Source organism: Triticum urartu, chromosome 1 (assembly GCF_003073215.2).
Source record: "Triticum urartu cultivar G1812 chromosome 1, Tu2.1, whole genome shotgun sequence".
Taxonomy (NCBI): domain Eukaryota; kingdom Viridiplantae; phylum Streptophyta; class Magnoliopsida; order Poales; family Poaceae; genus Triticum; species Triticum urartu.
Window position 1 is genome coordinate 74,607,742 of NC_053022.1, and position 20,018 is coordinate 74,627,759.

General features: G+C 51.4%; 2 protein-coding genes across 2 annotated transcripts; both read right to left on the minus strand.

Annotated features, from left to right (window-relative positions):
• Nucleotides 1-2,970: 2,970 nt before the first annotated feature.
• On the minus strand, nt 2,971-5,234 carry LOC125548659 (transcription termination factor MTEF18, mitochondrial-like). Its single transcript, XM_048712225.1, has one exon. It carries the CDS (start codon nt 5,054-5,056, stop codon nt 3,227-3,229), a length of 1,830 nt encoding a protein of 609 aa, XP_048568182.1. The 5' UTR covers nt 5,057-5,234; the 3' UTR covers nt 2,971-3,226.
• Nucleotides 5,235-8,917: 3,683 nt separating this feature from the next.
• LOC125548728 lies at nt 8,918-13,685 on the minus strand. Its single transcript, XM_048712278.1, has 3 exons — nt 12,462-13,685; nt 9,409-9,751; nt 8,918-9,339 (listed from the first exon to the last, which is right to left on the minus strand). The coding sequence occupies exons 1-3, from the start codon at nt 13,317-13,319 to the stop codon at nt 9,203-9,205; spliced, it is 1,338 nt and encodes a 445-aa protein (XP_048568235.1). The 5' UTR covers nt 13,320-13,685; the 3' UTR covers nt 8,918-9,202.
• Nucleotides 13,686-20,018: the final 6,333 nt, after the last annotated feature.

Here is a 20,018-nt window from a genome sequence, read left to right on the forward strand (position 1 = left end):
GAAATAAAAATGATGTAGACAAACATGCAAAAAAAAAATGCCATGTGCTAATGTCTAGCACACTCATCTATCTGTACATGCTACATACTGTACAACATTTTCTTTTGTACATTTGTACAATTTATAATTTATTCATAATTTATAATATACACCATTTTTTTTTTGCATTTGCACCCTTGCCGGGTGCGAGGAGATATGACCAGCCGTCTATTTTAAATTGACCCTATGTCATCCTACTAAGCAGTACGGTATAATTGTTTCAGGGCGACCCACCGATGAAAATTAGGCAGGAAAACCGATGCTAGTCCTATAGTCCTCCGCCAACGATCGCCCCGCCTCGGTGGCTTCGCTCCACGCCGTGCTCCCGCCGACCGCTGGTACGGTACCTCCGACGGCGTGCGATTGCCATGCGCGCCGCCAACGCCGTGCAATCGATCGGATGCACGCAGCACGGCCTGCCATGGGACACCAGGCGCTGCGCACTCCTACCCTGTTTTCTCCTGGCAGAAAGCCCCATGATGACCTAGATCTTTTCCGGCTCAGTTCCTTAATGCTTGATTAATGACCTCTGCCAATGCCAGCACCAAGAACATAGAGCATATGTCTTCAAAAGTGGAGAGGTGAGTGCAAGAGCTGAATCTAGAGTGGCAACAATGGAGCTAGGATGATCATGAGCTACAGGAAGCGATGCGTATGCAGTGGAAGCATCTAGTGTATGCACGTGTGATGTTCAATGAAAAGATCGCAATGTAATGTTTGTGTTTTGCGCAATGTGGAGATCAGCAATCTTGCTCCATTTTTCCTAAACTATTCAAGTTCCAAGAATGTCAATATTCTGTGGTCATGAAAGAAAGCAATCCCGAGAGCTCACAAGATCCAGTTTCTAAGGGAGCTTAGAGCATCTACGACCGGAGTTGCCTAATCCGGGCCCCTATACGTCCGCGGAGGGCATATCCGCCGACAGTTACCGGGCAAGCATCCAAAGTATGCGTCCACAACCGAATCCATCAAACCAAATCCTCAAATCCATACTAGTCTCATGCAACGTTAAACATGTGTAGTTCAACACATGTCATCGAACTATCAAAAATTGACATGTTCTACTAAGTTTATCCACGGGCGCCCTTGCCCTTGTTGTCTTCCATGCAGCAGTAGCGGTCGAAGACGCAAAACGGATCGAGGCGGATCTACTCACTGCTGGGGTTGCCCGATCCGTCGCCGTCCTCATCATTTTCCTCCTTGGGGGCAGTCCGGCCATGGCAGAGACCGCCTTGCTTTGCTCTTTTGCCATGGCACGAACCGCCCTCCTTCGTCGCATCTCGGCGATGCAGGCACAGAGGGTTTCCTCCTCGTTGCCCATGCTGGCGTGCGATACCGCCGGCTCCGCCTCACGGGTTGCCAAAGCCGCCTCCGCTTCAAGGCATGCCCGTAGGCTCACACGGCGGGCACGCCGCGTCTCCTCATTTTGGTCACGAACCATGGAGGCGGATATGGCCTCCATTCGGTGGCCGACGCCGCAGGAACGAGGTGACACCTAAACGGGTCTGCCGACAAATCGGTGTTGCTTTGCCATGCGGTGGTCACCGCTTTTGGCAAGGCCGCTATCACGCATTGTGATCCACCGGCCCTGATGGATCCTGGCGCCATTTTAGCAGAAGCAATGGATTCCCACCAGATGGATGAAGACCGCGGGAGGGCACACTCCTTCCGGAGCATCATAGAGCACCGGTGACGGCCATCTGCTCCTCGGGACTACAAGGGATGAGGTCCCAGTCCTCGGATCCGGACATCTCAAAGTCGGATCTAGTGCCCACCATGAAGGAGTACGCCGGAGAGGAGCTTGGGTAATGTAGGAGGGGAGTGGAGTGGAGTGGACTGCTGCTAGGATTTCGTCCGGAGTGCGGACTGAGTTGAATATATGTGGGGTCAGATGAGCAACAGTGGGCCGAATCTAACATGGCGGGCACGTCCCGACATCCCCATATCCGCCCTAGATATGGGGCCGGGTTTTGGAGTGCCGGTCAGTCCGGGCGGTTGGGCCGGATTTGCCAGGTTCAGTTGGGTGGCAATTTTACATCCGGGCGTTGGGCAGACATGGAGGGTCCGGTTGTAGATGCTCTTAGTAAGTGAAGGGATTTTCAATGGTAAATCATTTTTACAGTGAGCCTGGAAAAAAATGTTGTAATCTTCCATCATTCTCTTCAGCTCTGATGTACATCTGAGTTCGCTAAGTTCATAAACTTAATATCATCACACTGTAAAATTGGCTACATGATATTCGAAACTTCAAATAGTGCATGTACTGTCCGAATAGAACTTCAAAAGAGATCCTTTAAGAAAACTGCGGATGTCCAAAAAATCACAGATTGTCGAATTACCATTCTTGCTTTCAACAAATTTATTTGACTTGGAAAGAACCTTGACCTGGGCCTGTACTATATGTAGGTCATGCAAAACGATGTTAAAATGGACCTCCCTATAGGGATCATATGTAGAAAAAGGACAGAAATACACAAGGTATGATCGGTCCAAAATACTGGTGTGGAGATCTATACTCAATCACAGGCATCAGATTCGTATTGCAAGAAATTGGCATGACTCTACTACTGTGAAGCAACATTACATGGAAATATTTTGGTTTATTTTGCCGTATAATTGTGTGGGCAATTCGGATCATTTTCAAACATGCATGAACTATTTAGCCACGCAATGGGATTCTGGACTCTGCCAGCAGTAATGAAGCACCAACGAAAAGAGAAAACTGTACCAGCTATGCCTGAAATAAAATTGCAATCGAATTTCCTCTTCCGATGGAGTCCCCATAACCTGCAAAAAGGGATCAAGGAACCCAATGAAATCCTTCCAGATTAAATTACGAAATTGAACCAGAAAGAAGACATGTGGCCCATCATGGCATGCTAAGTGAAGAAACCATAGAAATCAGAAAGAATATATACATTGTTGCCCAATTGCTGTACCAAGATCACCTCAAATCATGTCTGCGGATCGCCACTCCACAATTTACCAGTTAACCGGGCATAGGGAATCAGAAAATAATCAAAATCATATAGACACATGTGGACTGGATTATCACATGTCCGTTACAAAAGAGAACTTGGCATATATGGGGAGGCATGGATTATGGAAGGCCTGCACCTGAATATTGTATCGAGCCGGAAATGTAGAAAGAAAGGGAAAAAGCAGCCAACTCATGCATTCGATTAGATTATCGTCCAAGGTGCACCCTGCGTCGCAGCCATCTGATCTCCTCTTGGCCGAAGCTACCTCCCTGCTGCTTGAACTTCCACCAAACTTCACGACCCTTGGGAACCCTATATACATGAGCCTTGGTGAATTCTGTTTCTGAGGAAGATAGGACTGTGCTTAGAGTAAGTTGGGGTGCAGCCAGCCCCCTTTGTAGCATCCAACTGTACATCAACATCTTAAGTTTGCTTATGTGCACAGTGAACTCTAGGTACCGTGGGAAAGCAGCCACAGCACTCAGGGGATAGCCCGCCACATGCACAAGGAAGGATATCTTATAAGCAATGGCGTCCGTCTTCTGATTCAGAATCCGAGGAGCCATCTTCACCATGTGAGTTACATCTTTTGGGTCCAGCCCTTCTTCCACTAAATTGTTGTATTTATCTTGCAGGTTGGCGCCTTTTCCACGGATAGCTTTGAGTGCCTTCTCCATATCTTCCGAGCCTTCAACAAATCCTATGCGTCTTAAGAATTCCCTCTTCTCCTTGGCACAGGGTTCAGGTTTACATCTTGGTAATCTGCTGACCTTTGAGCCAATCTTATAATTCATCAACTGACGTGGTTCCTCCATTACGATCCTTCGCAACCTTGCCTTCCCCACATTGAGTTGCCCAAGAATGGTGCTCGCAGCCTTCATGGGGGCAGCGCCGAATATCCATCCATGAGAATCCCAAAACTTGTTCACATCATCATGGCTCATGCCAATGTCTCGTAAGAAACGTGTTCCCGTCCATATGTTCTTACCAACATCCCCGCATTTAAGATTGCGGTAGTTCAGAAAAAGATCAAGCAACTCCCTTTTCCCAGATCCCAACCTTTGCATGTCGGCAACCACTTCTCGTAGCATCTCACCAGACCATTCCAACAACAAATCTGGATGATTCCTCACCGCTTTACCAATATCATCCTTGGTGAACCCCAAATCACTCAAGAACTGAAGAGCTTCGACGATCTTTTGCCAATTATAGGACTGATATTCAGTGAAGAACTGGCCGATCCAGTCTCGCTGAATCCCAATGTCGTCTAGCCACTGCAAGATCGTCTTCAGTTCCACAGCCGGGTCATGAACCAATACGGTAGGAGTAGAGATCACTATTTTGGTAACACTGGCCTTACTGAAGCCTAGACCCTCAAGGGCCTCGAGCTTAGACTCAAGAACGCCCTGGCCAAGACTAAACACCTCCGCCGCCTTCTGGTATATCTTTCCAATCTTGTCATGCGCAATGCCATAACTGCATAGTGCACGGTAGCTCTCGAGCAGCACCCCGGCATCCATGAGGAATGTGAGATCCTGCGGCAAGAGGGAATCGCACTCGCTCGGCTTGATGCCGATGCTCTCAAAGAAGGGCCTGAACTCGTTGACAGGGCGCCGGTGGAGCAATCGCACCAGCGCCCTGCTGACCCTCTTCTTCACTTTCGACCTGAATCTCGCCCCCTCCCCACCCTGATCAGCAGCCTTCATCACCGCCTTGTTCACCTTCTCCAGCAGCACGCTGAGGAAGACGGGCGATCGCTCGCTGATATGCTTGGCGTCAGTGAGGCACAAGCCGCGCTTGGCATGGAGGTAGTCCCTGAAAGTTGTCTGTGCGGCGCGGTGTGCCCATCTGTTCAGCATCTCTTGCCTGGCCTCATCCCCATCCTCCTCCCCGCCGTGGCTGGGACTGGGAGCGGTCGAATATGGCCGCGACCGAATGATGAGGCCGATCGAGCCGGCCCGGCCGGACGAGGACGATGAATTTTGGGCGCGCCACCTTGGAGCTCCGGACCGGAGGGCTGCCCATGCCCATCCCATCGTCCGCAACAAGCGCGATTGGAGGAGGGCGCCTGAGGTTCGTGCGGCGGTAGAAGGCGGCGAATCAGCCACGGAGCGAGGCCCACGCGCAAACAGGATGCCCGGACGCGGGCGCGCGGCGGCCGGCGGGAGGAGAGGCAGAGGCCGGTACGACGGCGGTGGAGACCGGGGAGACGGACCTGGGGTTTTCGAAGTGAGGAGATCCAAACGCTCTCTTTTCTTGGGCCATTACGATATCGAATGGAAAGGCCCAGAAAGTGCACTTCTCCTCTTTCTTTCTTTTCTGAAAAAAAGAAAAAAAAACGCACTTCACTATTTCCAATTTTGGCGACGACCATCGTGCGCCAACTCGGGACGAAGTTCTCTAGACTAGTCACAGTGGGAAGTAACTTAGAGTAGTAATGTTATTAGTCTATATTACTACCTTCACAGTGGATAGTAACATATACATTGTGTCATGCATCATTTCATTTATTAGGTTGTAGATTCATTTTTTTATATGTATAATGTTACAGTAACTATCTATGTTATCGTATGCCTCTTTTTTTTATTAATTATATGCCACATCATTTATTTTATCTAGATAAATGTAATGTTACCACCTATATTACTTTCATTGTGGATAGTCTAAAAGAATCTTGCCAAAAACACGTCGGTATTCCAGTGAACATGAATTGCACCTGTCACGTTTTGCGCTTTAACAAAACTCCCAACGTGATTGATATGTCTATGACAAAATATACCACGGCTCTGCGAGCAGTTAGGGTTAGCCAAGCACCGGGAGGGTCCCTTTGTGTGTCATGTCATCGCCGGATCAGGCAAATAGAAACAAACTTTAACCGCTCACAAAGGCATGGTATAGTTTGTCAGAGGCATATCAATCACGAAGACATGGCCGGAGAGCGATGTTGCCGCCACGCAAAGAGGAGTTCTGCCGCGGAACCACCCTGCATCGACGGGAGGTCAGGCCCGCCTCACGGCGACACAGAAGGCCGAACTGCCTCGCCGCCATCCTCCTTGGGCACGCCCGAACTACGCCGGCGTCCCCTTCAAGTATGCCAGGTATTAGGTGGTTAGTCCTCGTGTGTGTCGGGAGTCCTGCTTTGATGAACCTTCTACTTTAGTTGGATGCTCCTCCTTATTATATCCTCTACAACACTAAGCTTTTTAGGTTTAAAGAGCTCACACTCAATTGAGCTCTTCAATTGAAATTGGGTCACCTCATTTTGATCAGGTCAACAATTTATTAAAGCTCTTCCATTCAAAAAATTTATACCATACACTTTGTTTCCTAAGTTTTAAGGCTTCACAATTAATTGAGGTGTTCAATTTAGAGTTCGGACGCGTGATTTTGACCGAGTCAACAATTTCTCAAAGAGCTGTCCCATTCAATTCTTTTAATTCTCTATATTCCTTAATTTTGAAGCTCTTTCATGCAGTTGAGATATTCTTTTTTTTTTGAAACGAGACAAAATATTTGCCATTTTCATTAATTAAGAAGAAGAGAATTGCCCGGTTAATTGATGGAAAACCGGGCTAAAACCGATACAACCCAACCCACATGACATGGGCACCACCGGCCATCCTGGCCACCGACATGGGACACAACCCCGACGGCACATGCCACCAAATGGCCACACGCGCAAGCAACCGACAGCTCTGACTTTGACGACGAGCCTCACAAGGAAGATATGCAGGACTTGCGCCGACCGTACCCTCCGCAAACCGGAAGAGCACCTCGGACACGCCGGGAAGAACTGACTACCGAAGTCCAAGCCGCGACCCGAGCTCCTCTCGACGCCATCATCGTTGCCAACCAGAAACCAGCCGCCTCAGCAAACCACGCGGCGAAGAGGCCACCATCCACGGCGAAGATGCCGCAATCCACTAGTCTCTCGGTCGTAGCCGGCTCCGAGACGATGCCCCCAAGGAGGAGAAAGACGCGAAGACGCCTCCATCGCCCGATCCAGCGGATTTGAGGTTTCCCTCCGGAACCAAAGCCGTGGGGAGGAGAACCTCCACGGCGACGCTTCCAAGAAAGATCACGACACCTGTGGGCGCCGCCGTCGCCGGCTCCGATGAAGACCGGAGCAAGAATTTCTCCCGGAGAGCACCACCCCCACCGACCGCCGCCCACCAATCACCACCCCTGCTGAGGCTGACCTCACCCTAGCCACGGGATCCCACGATCCACCGCGCCCAGGCACGCACCACCCCCTGGCCGTAGCCGTCGTCCACCACCGCAACACCATAGTGACCACCACCACCGCAGCAACCATCGCATCATAAGGAGCAGCAGCAAGATCAGAACCACCAAGGCCAGATCCAGATCGGAGCAGCTCCAGCGAAGCAGCATGGTAGACGAGCAGGCCCTGCACCGCAGCACACCTCGAGCTCCGGAGATGCCACGCCCGTCGCGCCCCACCAGCCACCGCGCCCGCCGCGCGCAGTCACCGCCGCGCCCGGCCAAGGATCTGCGCCCCGCGCTCACATCCGGAGCCGAGAGCCGGCCCAACCACGTGCGCCGTCCACTCCCAGGTCACGGCCGGAGCCCGGACCGAGCCCGCCGCCCCGGCGCCCCAACCTCTGGCCGCAGCCGACGCCAAGCCGAACGCCGGCCGCCCGTCCGCGCCAGCCGCCGCCCGCGAGGTCCTAGATCGGGACCGCCCAAGCGCAAATGACCGCGACCGCGCGCCCGCGGCCACGACCAAACGCCTCGCCGTGCGCCGAAGACCACCTCCGCCGCGCGCCAGGACGCCGCCCCGAGGCCGAGCGCCGGACAGCTGCCTATCGCCCGCGAGATCCCCTTCTCCCGAGCGACAACAGCCAGAGAGCGCGCCCCGCCGCCGCTGGCTCCGCACAGGCTTTGCCTGCCGGAGGCCACCGGCGACGGCGAGGAAGAGAGAGCCGGGGAGAGGGGGAGGCTGCGGGGGACGGGGGGCCGCCGCCCGTGTCGCCCCGGGGAAGGAGCGGCCCGGGGGCCGGGATGCGCTAGTTGAGGTATTCAATTTTGGATTCGGTATACGATTTTGACCGGGCCAACGATTTTCAAATCAATTAGCAGCAATTGGCCTACAAAAACACATCAATTTCGAGCACCCTCCCACCACCTAGAAAAAAGAAGTGTCACCATGTGATACTGTAGTACCAATATACTACATGCAGCCACCGGTGCAAAAATTTCCTCACATAAATATACTTTAGTTAGCGGATAACACAGGACCACTACAGAAACGCCCATCAAATCACGCATTATAAATAAAAATAAAACACACTCCATCATCTACCCCCACCGTCCAAACTAAGTATTCCATTAGTTTCAAAATATAAGGGGCATTAGTTTTTTGATAAATCAAATTTCTTTAACTTTGACAAAGTTCAGAGCAAAAGATATCGACATCCACAAGATAAAAAAAAGTATGGAAATTCATTCCATGATGAATCTAATCATACCGATTTGATATTATGGCTTGATATATTTATCTACAAATTTGTTCAAACTTAAAATGATTGATTTTTTTAAAGTAATACACCTTATATTTTGAAACAGAGTGAGTAATTTTTTTTAAGAAACCCAATAACAGCAACTTGCAGCAAAGCACGCACAACGTTCCAAATTACTCGTCGTGGTTTTAGTTCAAATTTTGAACTAAAACCACGACGAGTAATTTGGAATGGAGGGGGTAGTACTGTAGTAAATCCAGTGGATGATATAATGGTGAATCGGAAGTAATAAAGGTTATATTTTTTTCATGTAAAGAAATTACGCCAAAGACATATCCGTGTACCCTGATATGGTTCAAAAAAATACTTTTCATAGATCGACCTGCAGAAGTTGAGGACTAATGTTACTCAACATCATTTCATCCAATCAAACCCTTTGCATCTAATATTGCCACATATGTATTCTTTTCATCAAATCAACGTGCACGGCTAATACTTTTTCTTAACACTGCACAACTAATTTTCGCAAAAAATGAAAAAAAAAACTGCACAACTAATACTTAGGAGGACAAAAAAGAACGATGTGTGTGTTTTATGCGTGACGAAATACTGAAGTAGTGAACTATGTGCGCTCGATTTGTACATCCGAGGTGAGCCCCTGCATCAGACGTCGGGAGAATCGGCGGCAGCATCAAAGGGCCTTCAAGATATGCCGACCGTCTTCCCCAGCAGCCACATGACGAGCGAGAACTCGATCATGAAGAGCGCGTGCAGCCATGTCCGGTCGACCACGAAGCCGTACACCGTGATCCCCGCCCGGTTGTTCTCCAGGTAGTTCACTGCAAAAGTAAACACCGGCCGCCATTAGCAACCAACAAGAAGCTAAGCTGGCGTTGATGTGCGCTTACCCAGTGCCTGCCTCTTCTGGAAGCACATGTTGTTGACCTGGAAGGGCACGAGCTTGGAGTCGTCGATGGAGCCCTCGCTCATGTTGTCGTCGTCGTCGTCGGCGTCCCCGTAGCCGTCGGACTCCTCGCCGGGGGCCACCCGGTAGGCGTTGGCCGGCGCCAGGTAGCCGGTGGCGGCGGGCAGGGCGGGGTCGGGGTCCTCCAGGTCGTTGTCGAAGGCGTGGATGGTGGCGTCCGCGTGCCACGCCGCCGCCACGCTCGTGATGGCCTGCGTCTTGTGCGTGATCTTGGCCGCGCTGTGGAGGCAGACCAGCAGACCCGCCACGAGGCTCACTGAGCAGAGCTGCATGCAGACAACAATGGTGATCTTGGTCAGTGCTCTGCTGGCATCGTGGTGGCCAATGCAGGGATTTTGCTGTTAGGTTCACGGATGACACCCCACAAATATATCCAACAAATGAAATTCGACAGATGCTAATCAAATGAGACTGTAATTAGACAGATTCTAATTATCCCCATTTTCGATCATGTCTTTTCGATCATGTCTATATATATACTCCATCCGGTCTTTTTTACTTCGGGTATTAGATTTGTGTCAATTCAAACATTACAAAGTTTGATCAAATTTATATTACGAAATATCAACATCCACAATACCAAATATATGCATTGTGAATGCTGAAACTGTTTTTTATATGTTTGGTCAAAATAGAGATACTTTGACTCTTTTTTATAATAAAAGTTATCCTGCATTTATTAAGAAGAAAATAATTGCTCATTTAATTAGAAAAAACCAAGCGAAAACCAGATTGTCATGTTAAATATGAAAAACCGGGTGAAAACTATCACAACCGCCGAGCGACACACACAAGATACCCTGCACACACCACTCCAATGAGGGCCTCACCCAGACAACACTCGGGCATCATCGTCATCACTCCTCCTCCTCTTGAGCGTCATCCCTAAACCCTGAGCAAATGACTCCAACTTCGCCATAGGCGATCGTCGACACAACACACACTGTAGAGGCCGCATGAAGATGAATGAAGATCCATGCCAAAATTCAGCCATCTGCGACCAGACAGCGCAATTCCGACTCTGATGGAGAACTAAGAAGGACAAAACCAGGCACGGCTGGCGCTATGGAAGATCGCCGAACAGACCACCTGCAGCCAGTCATCGTATACCATAGAGGCCCCGCCGCTGGAGCTTCGACTTCACAACAACAAACAAACCGAGGCAATCCCGCGGACACGCCGGAGAAGAGCCGACCACCTCAACCATTGCCGTGTTGCCGACATCGCTCCACCATCATCTTTGCCACAGAAATCTGGACGCCACAACCGCCGCCATCCACCGGTCCCATTCGCCGATGCCAAGCTCTGAGACGAAGCCCCCAAGAGGGAAAACGACACTAACGCGCCGCCATCACCCGATCACGCAAGATTAAGGGTTTCCCCTGGAGATGCCGTGATGGCCGAATCCATGCAGAAGGGGTGTGGAAGGAAAGCAACAATGCCTCCAAGAAGGTTAACGATGGTCGCAACCGCCGCCATCGCTGGTCATAACACAAAGCCGAGACGGGGTTTTCACCCAAGCTCCCACACCACCTCGGCCGCACATCATCCTGCACCGGCGCCAGCAAGCCCACCAAACACTGCCACACCATCGAAGCCGCCCATCGACAAAGAAGCATCGAGATCCGCCGCAGCCAACCGCACCACGCGGAGACCACCAGCGGCCAAACCTCCATCAAAGGGGCCAGATCCATCCACAGTCGTCTGGACACAGAGCCACTGGACGCAGTGCGAGTCACTGTGCCAGCACCATGCCGATAGGGGACAAAAGAGCGCTACCCGAGGCCAAGAACCACCATGGTTCCAAGTCGTGGCCAAGCCTCAGGTGCACCGACACGCCCCACGCACGCCACCACGCCCTCCGGAGACTAGATGTGCCGCATCCATAGCCGGAGGCGGCCTTCTCTGCCAACCTGGGCCTCCGCTCGACGCCAGAACCACGGCGCTCGAGCCCCTTGTGCAGCAGCGCGCCCAGCACAACAAAACTGTGTTGTCTCCTCCCTGGTCTGCCGCGCTACCCGAGCAGCAGCCACTGACCACGCCGATGCGCAACCTCACGACGGCAGAACCATGCCGCTGGACACCTTATGTCGGCCCTCCCCACACAGACGCACTGCGACCTGGCCACTGCCGCACCTCCCCTCTGGCCGCATATCCTCGCCAGAGCACCACCAGGTCATGCCCATACCTGCCATGCCCATGTCGTGCCAGACTAGATCGGCTGAAGCACGAGCCACCGCCCCACAATGCCAGGTCCCGCATGCGCACCACCAGATCCGGGCACGAGGGCCCTGGATCCGCCGCCCCCGCCGAAGGAGAGGAGCTCCAGCCCGCCGACGTCGAGCTTGCCACGACCATGCGCCGGCGCCGCACGAGGCAGCCGCGGGCCGCCCGCTCCTAGAGAAGAAGCCCCGTCGCCGCCGCTGCCACACGGGCTTTGCTCTGCGGCACATCCCGGCGGCGGCCAGGGGGGAGATGATGGAGGAAGCATTTTCGGTGGAGGCTTGGGTCGCCGCCCGTGTCGCTCGTGCGGAGCGACACGGGGGCCTGTTTTTTTCCAATGAACATGTCCAACTAATTTGGACGTAATAATATTTTGACTCTGGATAAAACTTATATGCACACTAAAAAAGACTAGAGTGAGTATATCCTATCCATATCTACCGGCCAGCATATTTATGTTTCACGGATACTCGGTGGGATACTGCTTGCTTTTGATGACAGAATCTTGTGTATGACATGAACATGATATGCTAGCTACAACCACGAGTTTCTTCATTTCGAACACCACATAATTGTTATCCGAACTTGATTGCTACACCCATGCTTAGCTGGAGACATTTTTTATTTTGTCTGACTCGATGAAAATTTGTCTACTGAAATTACAGAATTACGTGGTGAAAGTTCATCATGGATCGTTAGAAATACTTGATCTCTGTCTACAATGCAATATACTATAGTAGTAGTAGTACTCACCGCGAGCTCGCCGGCGGTGGCGATATTGATCCGCGCATGTGGCCTGGTGGTGGCGAGCAGGGCGGAGAACTGGCTGGCGGTGACGAGCACGAGGCAGAAGATTATGAAGCGCCGGTACCGGTGGCTGATCCGTCGGAGCTGGTCCCTGATCCGGCGGTGGTGCTCCAGCACGACGGCGACGTCGGCGAACCTGCCGAACTCCCTTGCGAAGCCGACCATGCGCAGCACCTGCAGGTAGCAGATGACCCGGAAGAGCACGCAGATCATGAAGAAGACGGCGGTGCGGTAGACCCAGGAGGCGGCCTCGAGCGCGCATGCGGCGGCGTTCCACCAGGGCGAGCGGAAGGGCGCGGCGGCCCAGTACCAGTAGACCTTGTAGGCGGCGTCGGCGAGGGAGCAGGGCGCGAGGAAGCAGGCGAGGACGCGGAAGGAGCGGTTGAGCTGCGCGGTGTAGCCGGCGCGCACCTCGTCCGAGTCGTGGCGGAGGCGGTCGATGCAGAGCAGGCGGCGGAGGCCGACCCGGAGCAGCGAGCAGAGGGAGAGGAAGGCGAGCGTGGCGGCCAGGGTGAGGGACACCTGCACCTGCCCGTCCAGCGGCCGCGGCGGCGCCGAGGCCGGGAGGGCCAGGGTGACCGCGGCCGGCGCGGCGACGGCGAGCAGGAAGAAGACCGCCCAGGAGCCCGCGGAGCGCGGCCCGTCCGTGTGGTCGATGCACATCCAGCGGAGGCAGGCCCGGAAGCTGCGCAGCTCGTCCCCCGCGTGCGACGCGCTCCGGGTGTACTGCGCCGCCGCCGACTTCTTCCGCGGCAGCAGCAGCGGCCCCACCGCCGCCGCCGCCGCCGATCTGTTGTCCGCCATGGCGCGCGCCGTTCTCGGATCGTGGTTTGGCGAGCGGGAAGAGTCGACGCGGCCCAGTCGCGGGCAGAGAGAGAAGTGCGGGAGCGGGAGTGTGCTCACGGCCCCCCGAGTTCGCTAATCTAATCTCTGGGATTTCTGAGAGTAGATGCTTATAGAAGAAGGGAATAAAAATAATGGTGGCGATGGGTTGCGTGCTGCGGCGGACGGGATCACGGGCATGACGGGAGAGGATCATGTGCCGCGCCTTCGATTTACATAGACAAATGGGAAATGTCACAGGTGTCACGCCGGGATGGTGAGATGGACTTGATCGGTCGATCCTATTTCTGTGTGGCGAGTCTGAGTTGGTTATTAGTATGTGAGATGGAAAATCATGTGCGTGGCCACCTGCTGACAGGCAGCCACAGGCCACAGGTGGAGTGATCAATCCGTATTTAGTGTTGAGGCCTCAATCATCGGTCAGCTCGGGTAGGCGTGCAAGCGTCATTTTGTGTCGCGTCGCTGGCAGAGGCCGACCGGCCGGGCAAATACGAGGTGTCCACCGTGTGAGGAGTCATGGATATAGAGGTACTCCCGGAAAAGAACAAGAGGCGGGGACGGTGGCCGCGGGCGCAGTGTGGCATCGCAGCCTACGGGCCACCTGTCGTCGTCGTCCTCCTCCTCGGGCAAGCATGATGAAGATCATGACAGAATGCAAGAATGACTTCGTTTTTTTTTTACTTTGCGGGCTTCGTTTGTTGTGGTTGCTAAAGGAGGCGATGACAGGACACATGAGGCGTTTTTTTTAGTCACACACATGTAAGCCGGGTCTATTATCTGAAGGCACCGAGGGGCAACCAAATAGACTAAACATGAGAATGAGATAGTAGGCTAGATAGAGATCACGACAGAAATGGTCCAGATGCCGCGCGGTGGCCGACCCGCTGTGTGAAGGCCACTGCGGACCCATTGAAGGTTATAGTATGTTGATTTAGTAGGTGAGGAAGAGTGTTTGTAGACATGTTCATGGATATAGATGTAGTCATGTTGATGAATCTCTTAACAAATCTTGGTGCCGTGCTTGTGTTTGTCCGGTTGATTATTCTCAACGGATCGATAGAGGCGAAGACGACATATGATGAGCCTGTCGGAGAGAGCGGATGACGTCGACCGTGGAGACACCCAAGATTGGATTAATGTGCATGCGTTGGATCGGTTGCTGCAACGGTAGCCCTAGCTAGGTCATGGCTGCTCGTTTATGTGTGTGGATGCGACGAATTATATAGCTTATATAGCCCATCTTTAGGCCACTGAAGTAAACCTCAAATTCTGATGGTTGTAGAGAGGTTTGACGCTAGTGTGGAATCAGATTATCGATATAGAGAATTTCCCTTTAATTAATCCGAAACACAAGGCAAACTAAGCGTAATTCAGATGATTAGGTTCCTTGTGGTGGAACCACTCGTTCAAGTCTTAGACTTGGTATTGGTAGTCACATTTTTTTGAATTTATTTTAGATCTTTTGGTGATCTGCGTTCAGTGAGAGAAGACGGACCCGCTGACTATAAAGACGTATGTGGTAGTGATATACTCTCTCTATTTTTACTTACTCCCATATTAGCTTTAACTGAAGTCGAACTTTATAGAACTTGACTAAGTTTATAAAAAACAATAAACATTTATAGGACCAAATTTACATGATGTGAAAATATATACAACGATGAATACAATGGTTTTAATTTGATGGTGTATATGTTAATATATTTTTTATAAACTTGTTGAAGTATATAAAGTTTAACTTTACATAAACTTAATATGCAGAGGTGAACCAACCTGTGGTTGGATGGTTAGAGGGACTGTGGTATCCCAGCCCATCAGGGTTCAAATCCTATTGCTCGTATTTATTCTTGGATTTATTTCAGGATTTTCGGCGATGCGCATTCAGTGAGAGAAGACCACTGTCCAAGAACGCTTATTTTGTTTAAAGAAAGGCACAAACCACGTACTGCTTTAAATTAAAAAAATGAACACAAGTCGCATACGTTAAAGTAGTTATTTTACAAGCCAACCGAAGGTAATATCGCTGCCTAAAATCTTAAGAGTGCACGCACACCTTTTCGAGAGAATGAGCGGGCGACTCGTGACTGCACGATCGCGTTGCGATCGCCTCGCGCGAGCGCCAGGTGCCGCTTGCTCTGATGCCTCCCATCGCGCGGTCGTGGGCAAGTTGTCCTTATCCGAACCAGCACGGGACCCACATGTAAGCAACTAGAGGGAGATCGTGGGCGGCGGTTTCAAAATGCGAGCCGTTCTCCCCCATTTTCTCCGCTGGCCATGGCATTTCCGTTCCTCTCCTCCCTTCTCGCTCTCGCCCCGCAACTGCGGTGAAATCGCGCCACGGCTCTCAAATCGTCGGCGGATTCGTTGCTGGACCGCGCGCGCGCGGGGGGGGGGGGGCGTGTTGGCCCTCGTCGGCGTTGCAGGTACCCATTGTTGTCCTCCCTTTCTCTGTCTCGTCGCCGGGGTCCAGGTCGTGTCGAGGTTGTCAATGGCGGAAATGGCAGGCTGGGATTCCTAGGGTTTCTGGGGTATCAACTGCCTCGTATGGTCGATTTGGTGTAGACGTTTTCGTGTGTGCTTCCGTTCGACTCTCGTGTCCTTGGATTTGTGCAACAGCAAGGGACAGTGGTGGTGGGGATTCATGGGGGAGAGTGCGTTGTTGCTGGTGCAGTGGTTGTTGGGATTTGCGCTCAAGGCATACATCCGCGGTGGCCTTTTGCTGTCCTCCCTCTATCTGTCTCGTCGCCGGGGCCGAGGTCGTGTCTAGGTCGACGGTGGCGGATGTGGCGGGCTGCATAGGGATCCCTTGTTGTGCTAGCTTCTATTCGACCTTCGTACGCTTCGCTTTTGTGCAGTTGCAAGGGACAGTGGTGGTTGGGATTCATTATCGAGCGCTCGTTGGTCATGTCGCAGTGGTGGTTGGGATTTTGCGGTTGAGGCTGAGGTACCGGTGCGCCCAATATACCATGTTCTAGTCTCGGCTGTGGGAAGTTTATGAAGTGGTTAGCTAGGCATTGTTGTTCGTTGAACTTTGCTGTTCTTAGTTGTGTTCTAGTTGCACAAGTTGCTGTGTAGTTGGTAGACACCTATGTTCCAGTTGCACAAGTTGTTGTTCTCAGTTGGATATATGGTTGAACTAGTTGGTAGGCAATTTTGGTCCAGTTCCACAAGTTGATGTACCTAGTTGGCTACCTGATTGGCCTAAGTGGTTAGTTATTTTAGTCCAATTGCACAAGGTGTTGTACTCAACTGGCTTCCTGTGTGAACTATTTGGCTAGTCATTTTTAGAGTTGCATGAGTTATTAAATTCAGTTGGTGATTGACATGTTAGTCCAGTTTTTTTGTTTTTCTTAGTCCGACTGCGTTTCTTCTAACTGAGAATAAACTATCAGTTGGCTGCATCACTATACTAGTTGGCTGTCTATATGTTGCGCAATTTGCACTAGTTGTTCTGCTTAGGTGGCTTCTTGTTTGTTATAGTTGGTTGTGCATATATTGTCCAATTGCACAAGCTGTATGTAATGCCCCGAGACCGTTGCGCCAGGTGTCTTCCAGTTATTCGCTGTTGTTGCCTTGTCATTTGTTTGCGTGTCATGAATTTCATATCATATCATCATGTGCATCGCATTTGCATACGTGTTCGTCTCATGCATCCGAGCATTTTCTCCGTTGTTCGTTTTGCAATCCGACACTCCTATATCCTCCGGCGCCTCCTTTTGCCTCTTCTCGTGGGCGGGTGTTAAACATTCTCGAAATTGACCGAGATTTGCCAAGCGGCCTTGGTTTACCACCGGTAGACCGCCTGTCAAGTTTCGAGCCATTTGGACTTCGTTTGATACTCCAACGGTTAACCGAGGAACCGTAAAGGCCTCGTGTGTGTTGCAGCCCAACACCCCTCCAAAGTGGCTCAAAACCCATCAAAACCCCCTCCATCCTCTCGGTCGTTTGATCACAATCGCGTGGCCGAAAACCGCACCTCATTTGGACTCTCCTAGCTCCCTCTACCTATATATATATGTGTCTTCCCCCGAAATTTCGCGCAGATGAAACCCTAGATCCATTCCTCCCCCGCCACCGGACATGTCCACCGCCGTCGGACGCGTCCACCGCCGCCGTCCACCTCACTCCGACCAATCGGGTCGTGCCATCATCGCCGCCGCCCCGTGCCGCAATCCCGCGCAGTGCCACGCGTCCTCCGCTGCCTCCCACCGCGCCGCGCCCGCGAGGCCCACGACCGGCCCGCCCGCGCCCCGCGCGCCGCCTATCCCCGCCGCCTGTGCTCGCCGGCACCACCCCGCTCGCCTCGCCCGCGCCGCCCCACTCGCTCGCCGACCACCGTTTCGCCTTGCGCCGCCGCCCGGAGCGCGCCGCCGTCGCCACCCTTTGCCGCAACCCCGCCGCCTTGCCTGCATCGCCGCCGTCGCGCGAGATCGGAGCTGTCGCCGCCCGGCTCCTGCGCCGCCCGCCCTGCCTGCGCTCGCCACCGTTGCTCGCGCCGGCAACGGCCTCCCCGCGCCGCCCCGTGGAGACCCGGCCGGATCCGGCCAGATCCGGCCCGTATCCGCCTACTCCAGCCGCCCCCGACACTCTCCGGCGAGCTCCTCGTCTCCGGCGACATCTCCTTCGTCTCCCCGTCAACTCCGGCGAAGATTCCGGCGAACCTCGTAATCCGTGCGAAACCCTAGATCTGCTTGGGAGGGGTATATTTCCACAGTCCCTTTTCTTTGTAACATTTTATGCCCTTGTTCATTGCATCATAACTTCTCATCCGTAGCTCCGTTTTGCATGCATGATATATCGAAATGTTCATCAGGATGCCCTCTTCATTTTGTTACACTGCACCATGCTTGTTTGAGTCCATCTTGATGCCCTAAATGATGTTGCAAGAATGCTATAAAATGTTAGTTCATGATTCTTATCAGATTATGAGCTTTTGTCATTTTTGCCATGATTATTGTGTGCTGCATCTGAACATGAGCTCTACGTGTGTTTTGGGCTATGCCATGCCATCTTTACAGGGGTGTATGCCATGTATTTTTGTGATCAATGTGGTGACTAGCACATGCATGCAAAGTAGCTCTCGTGATGTTGCTGATTTCAGGAACTTCGAATTTCACTGTCATTTCCCTGTGGTTATTTTTATGCCATGTATTCATGTTGCTACAGAGTGATCCATGCTTCTTTTGAGTATGTTCAGTAAGGATGATTTTGAGCTATTGTTATGCTCTATCCATCCATGCCCTCGTTTGCAATTATGGAGTGACTTAGCATGACTCAATCTTGCTCTACTTTTGCTATAAAATGTTCCTGGCAGATTGTTTACATGTTAATCAATTTTGCCAAGGTTGTTGTAGTTGATCCATGCATGCTATGAGCTTGTTCTTGCTTTGGTTAGCTTCATAATCATGTCTTCTTGCCGGTAGTATGCTTCGTTTGTCATGCAATGCCTTGTGTTGAGTGCATCGAGCTCGCAAACATGCCTACGTAATTCTGTTTTTGCCATGTCCAGTTTTCTGCTAAGTCTGAATCTGTTAACGAAACTTGCTATGTTTACATGGGTGCCATCATATCTTCTGTTCCTTTTTGTCTTATGGTCAGTAAGGGACTTTTGTCATATGCTTTGAGTAGATTCATGCCATGCATTGTATTGCTATGATCTGATCCTGTAGCATGTTGTTATCTTGCTCTAAACATTGCTTCCTGATGTTAATTCCTGACATGTTGTTATTTTCACTAAGTCTGTGATGCTGATATATTTTGCACTTTTGCCATGCTTGTTTGAACCTGTTATTGTGTGAATTATCCGTAGCTCACTGTTCATCTTTTGTCAAGCATCTTGAGTAGATCACTGCCATGTGCTTTGTTGCTATGTTAGAGTGCAGTAGCTTAGTTTCTTGTTGCATTTTAGATGGCATCATGCTGTTAATCGCAGAATCATGCAATTCTTGTTTTGCTTGCCATTTGCAAACCGTGCATCCGATTCCGGTGATCTTTATATCGATTTCGACCGAAATCAACTCATCTTTCCAGCGACGCACTTGGTTTACCAAGTTGAGGCCTAGTTCAATCTTTTCCTTCCGGAGCTCGCATATGCATTGCATAGCACATCCCGCATATCATGCCATGTTTTGCATCATGTTGCTTGCGCATTGCACCGTGGTTGATTGTGGTTTCCTTGGCTTGTGTTCTTGCATTGGGTAGAGCCAGGAGACGAGTTCGTGATCGAGGAACCCGTTGAGTACGCTTACGAGGATCAAGATTACGTCAACTCGGAGATCTTTGCAGGCAAGATGACCATACCCTCGAAATCACTTCTATCTTTGCTTGCTAGTTGCTCGCTCTTTTGCTATGCTGCGATACCTACCACTTGCTATATCATGCCTCCCATATTGCCATGTCAAACCTCTAACCCACCTTGTCCTAGCAAAATGTTGTTTGGCTATGTTACCGCTTTGCTCAGCCCCTCTTATAGCGTTGTTAGTTGCAGGTGAAGATGGAGTTTGTTCCATGTTGGAACATGGATATTTGTTGGGATATCACAATATCTCTTATTTTAATTAATGCATCTATATACTTGGTAAAGGGTGGAAGGCTCGGCCTTATGCCTGGTGTTTTGTTCCACTCTTGCCGCCCTAGTTTCCGTCATACCGATGTTATGTT

Coding starts and splice junctions, on each gene's coding strand:
- LOC125548659 (XM_048712225.1), bottom strand. CDS start 5,056: ATGGGATGGGCATGGGCAGCCCTCCGGTCCGGAGCTCCAAGGTGGCGC.
- LOC125548728 (XM_048712278.1), bottom strand. CDS start 13,319: ATGGCGGACAACAGATCGGCGGCGGCGGCGGCGGTGGGGCCGCTGCTG. Junction 9,752..12,461: donor CCACCGCCGGCGAGCTCGCG/GTGAGTACTACT, acceptor GTCTGCATGCAG/CTCTGCTCAGTGAGCCTCGT. Junction 9,340..9,408: donor CCAGAAGAGGCAGGCACTGG/GTAAGCGCACAT, acceptor TTACTTTTGCAG/TGAACTACCTGGAGAACAAC.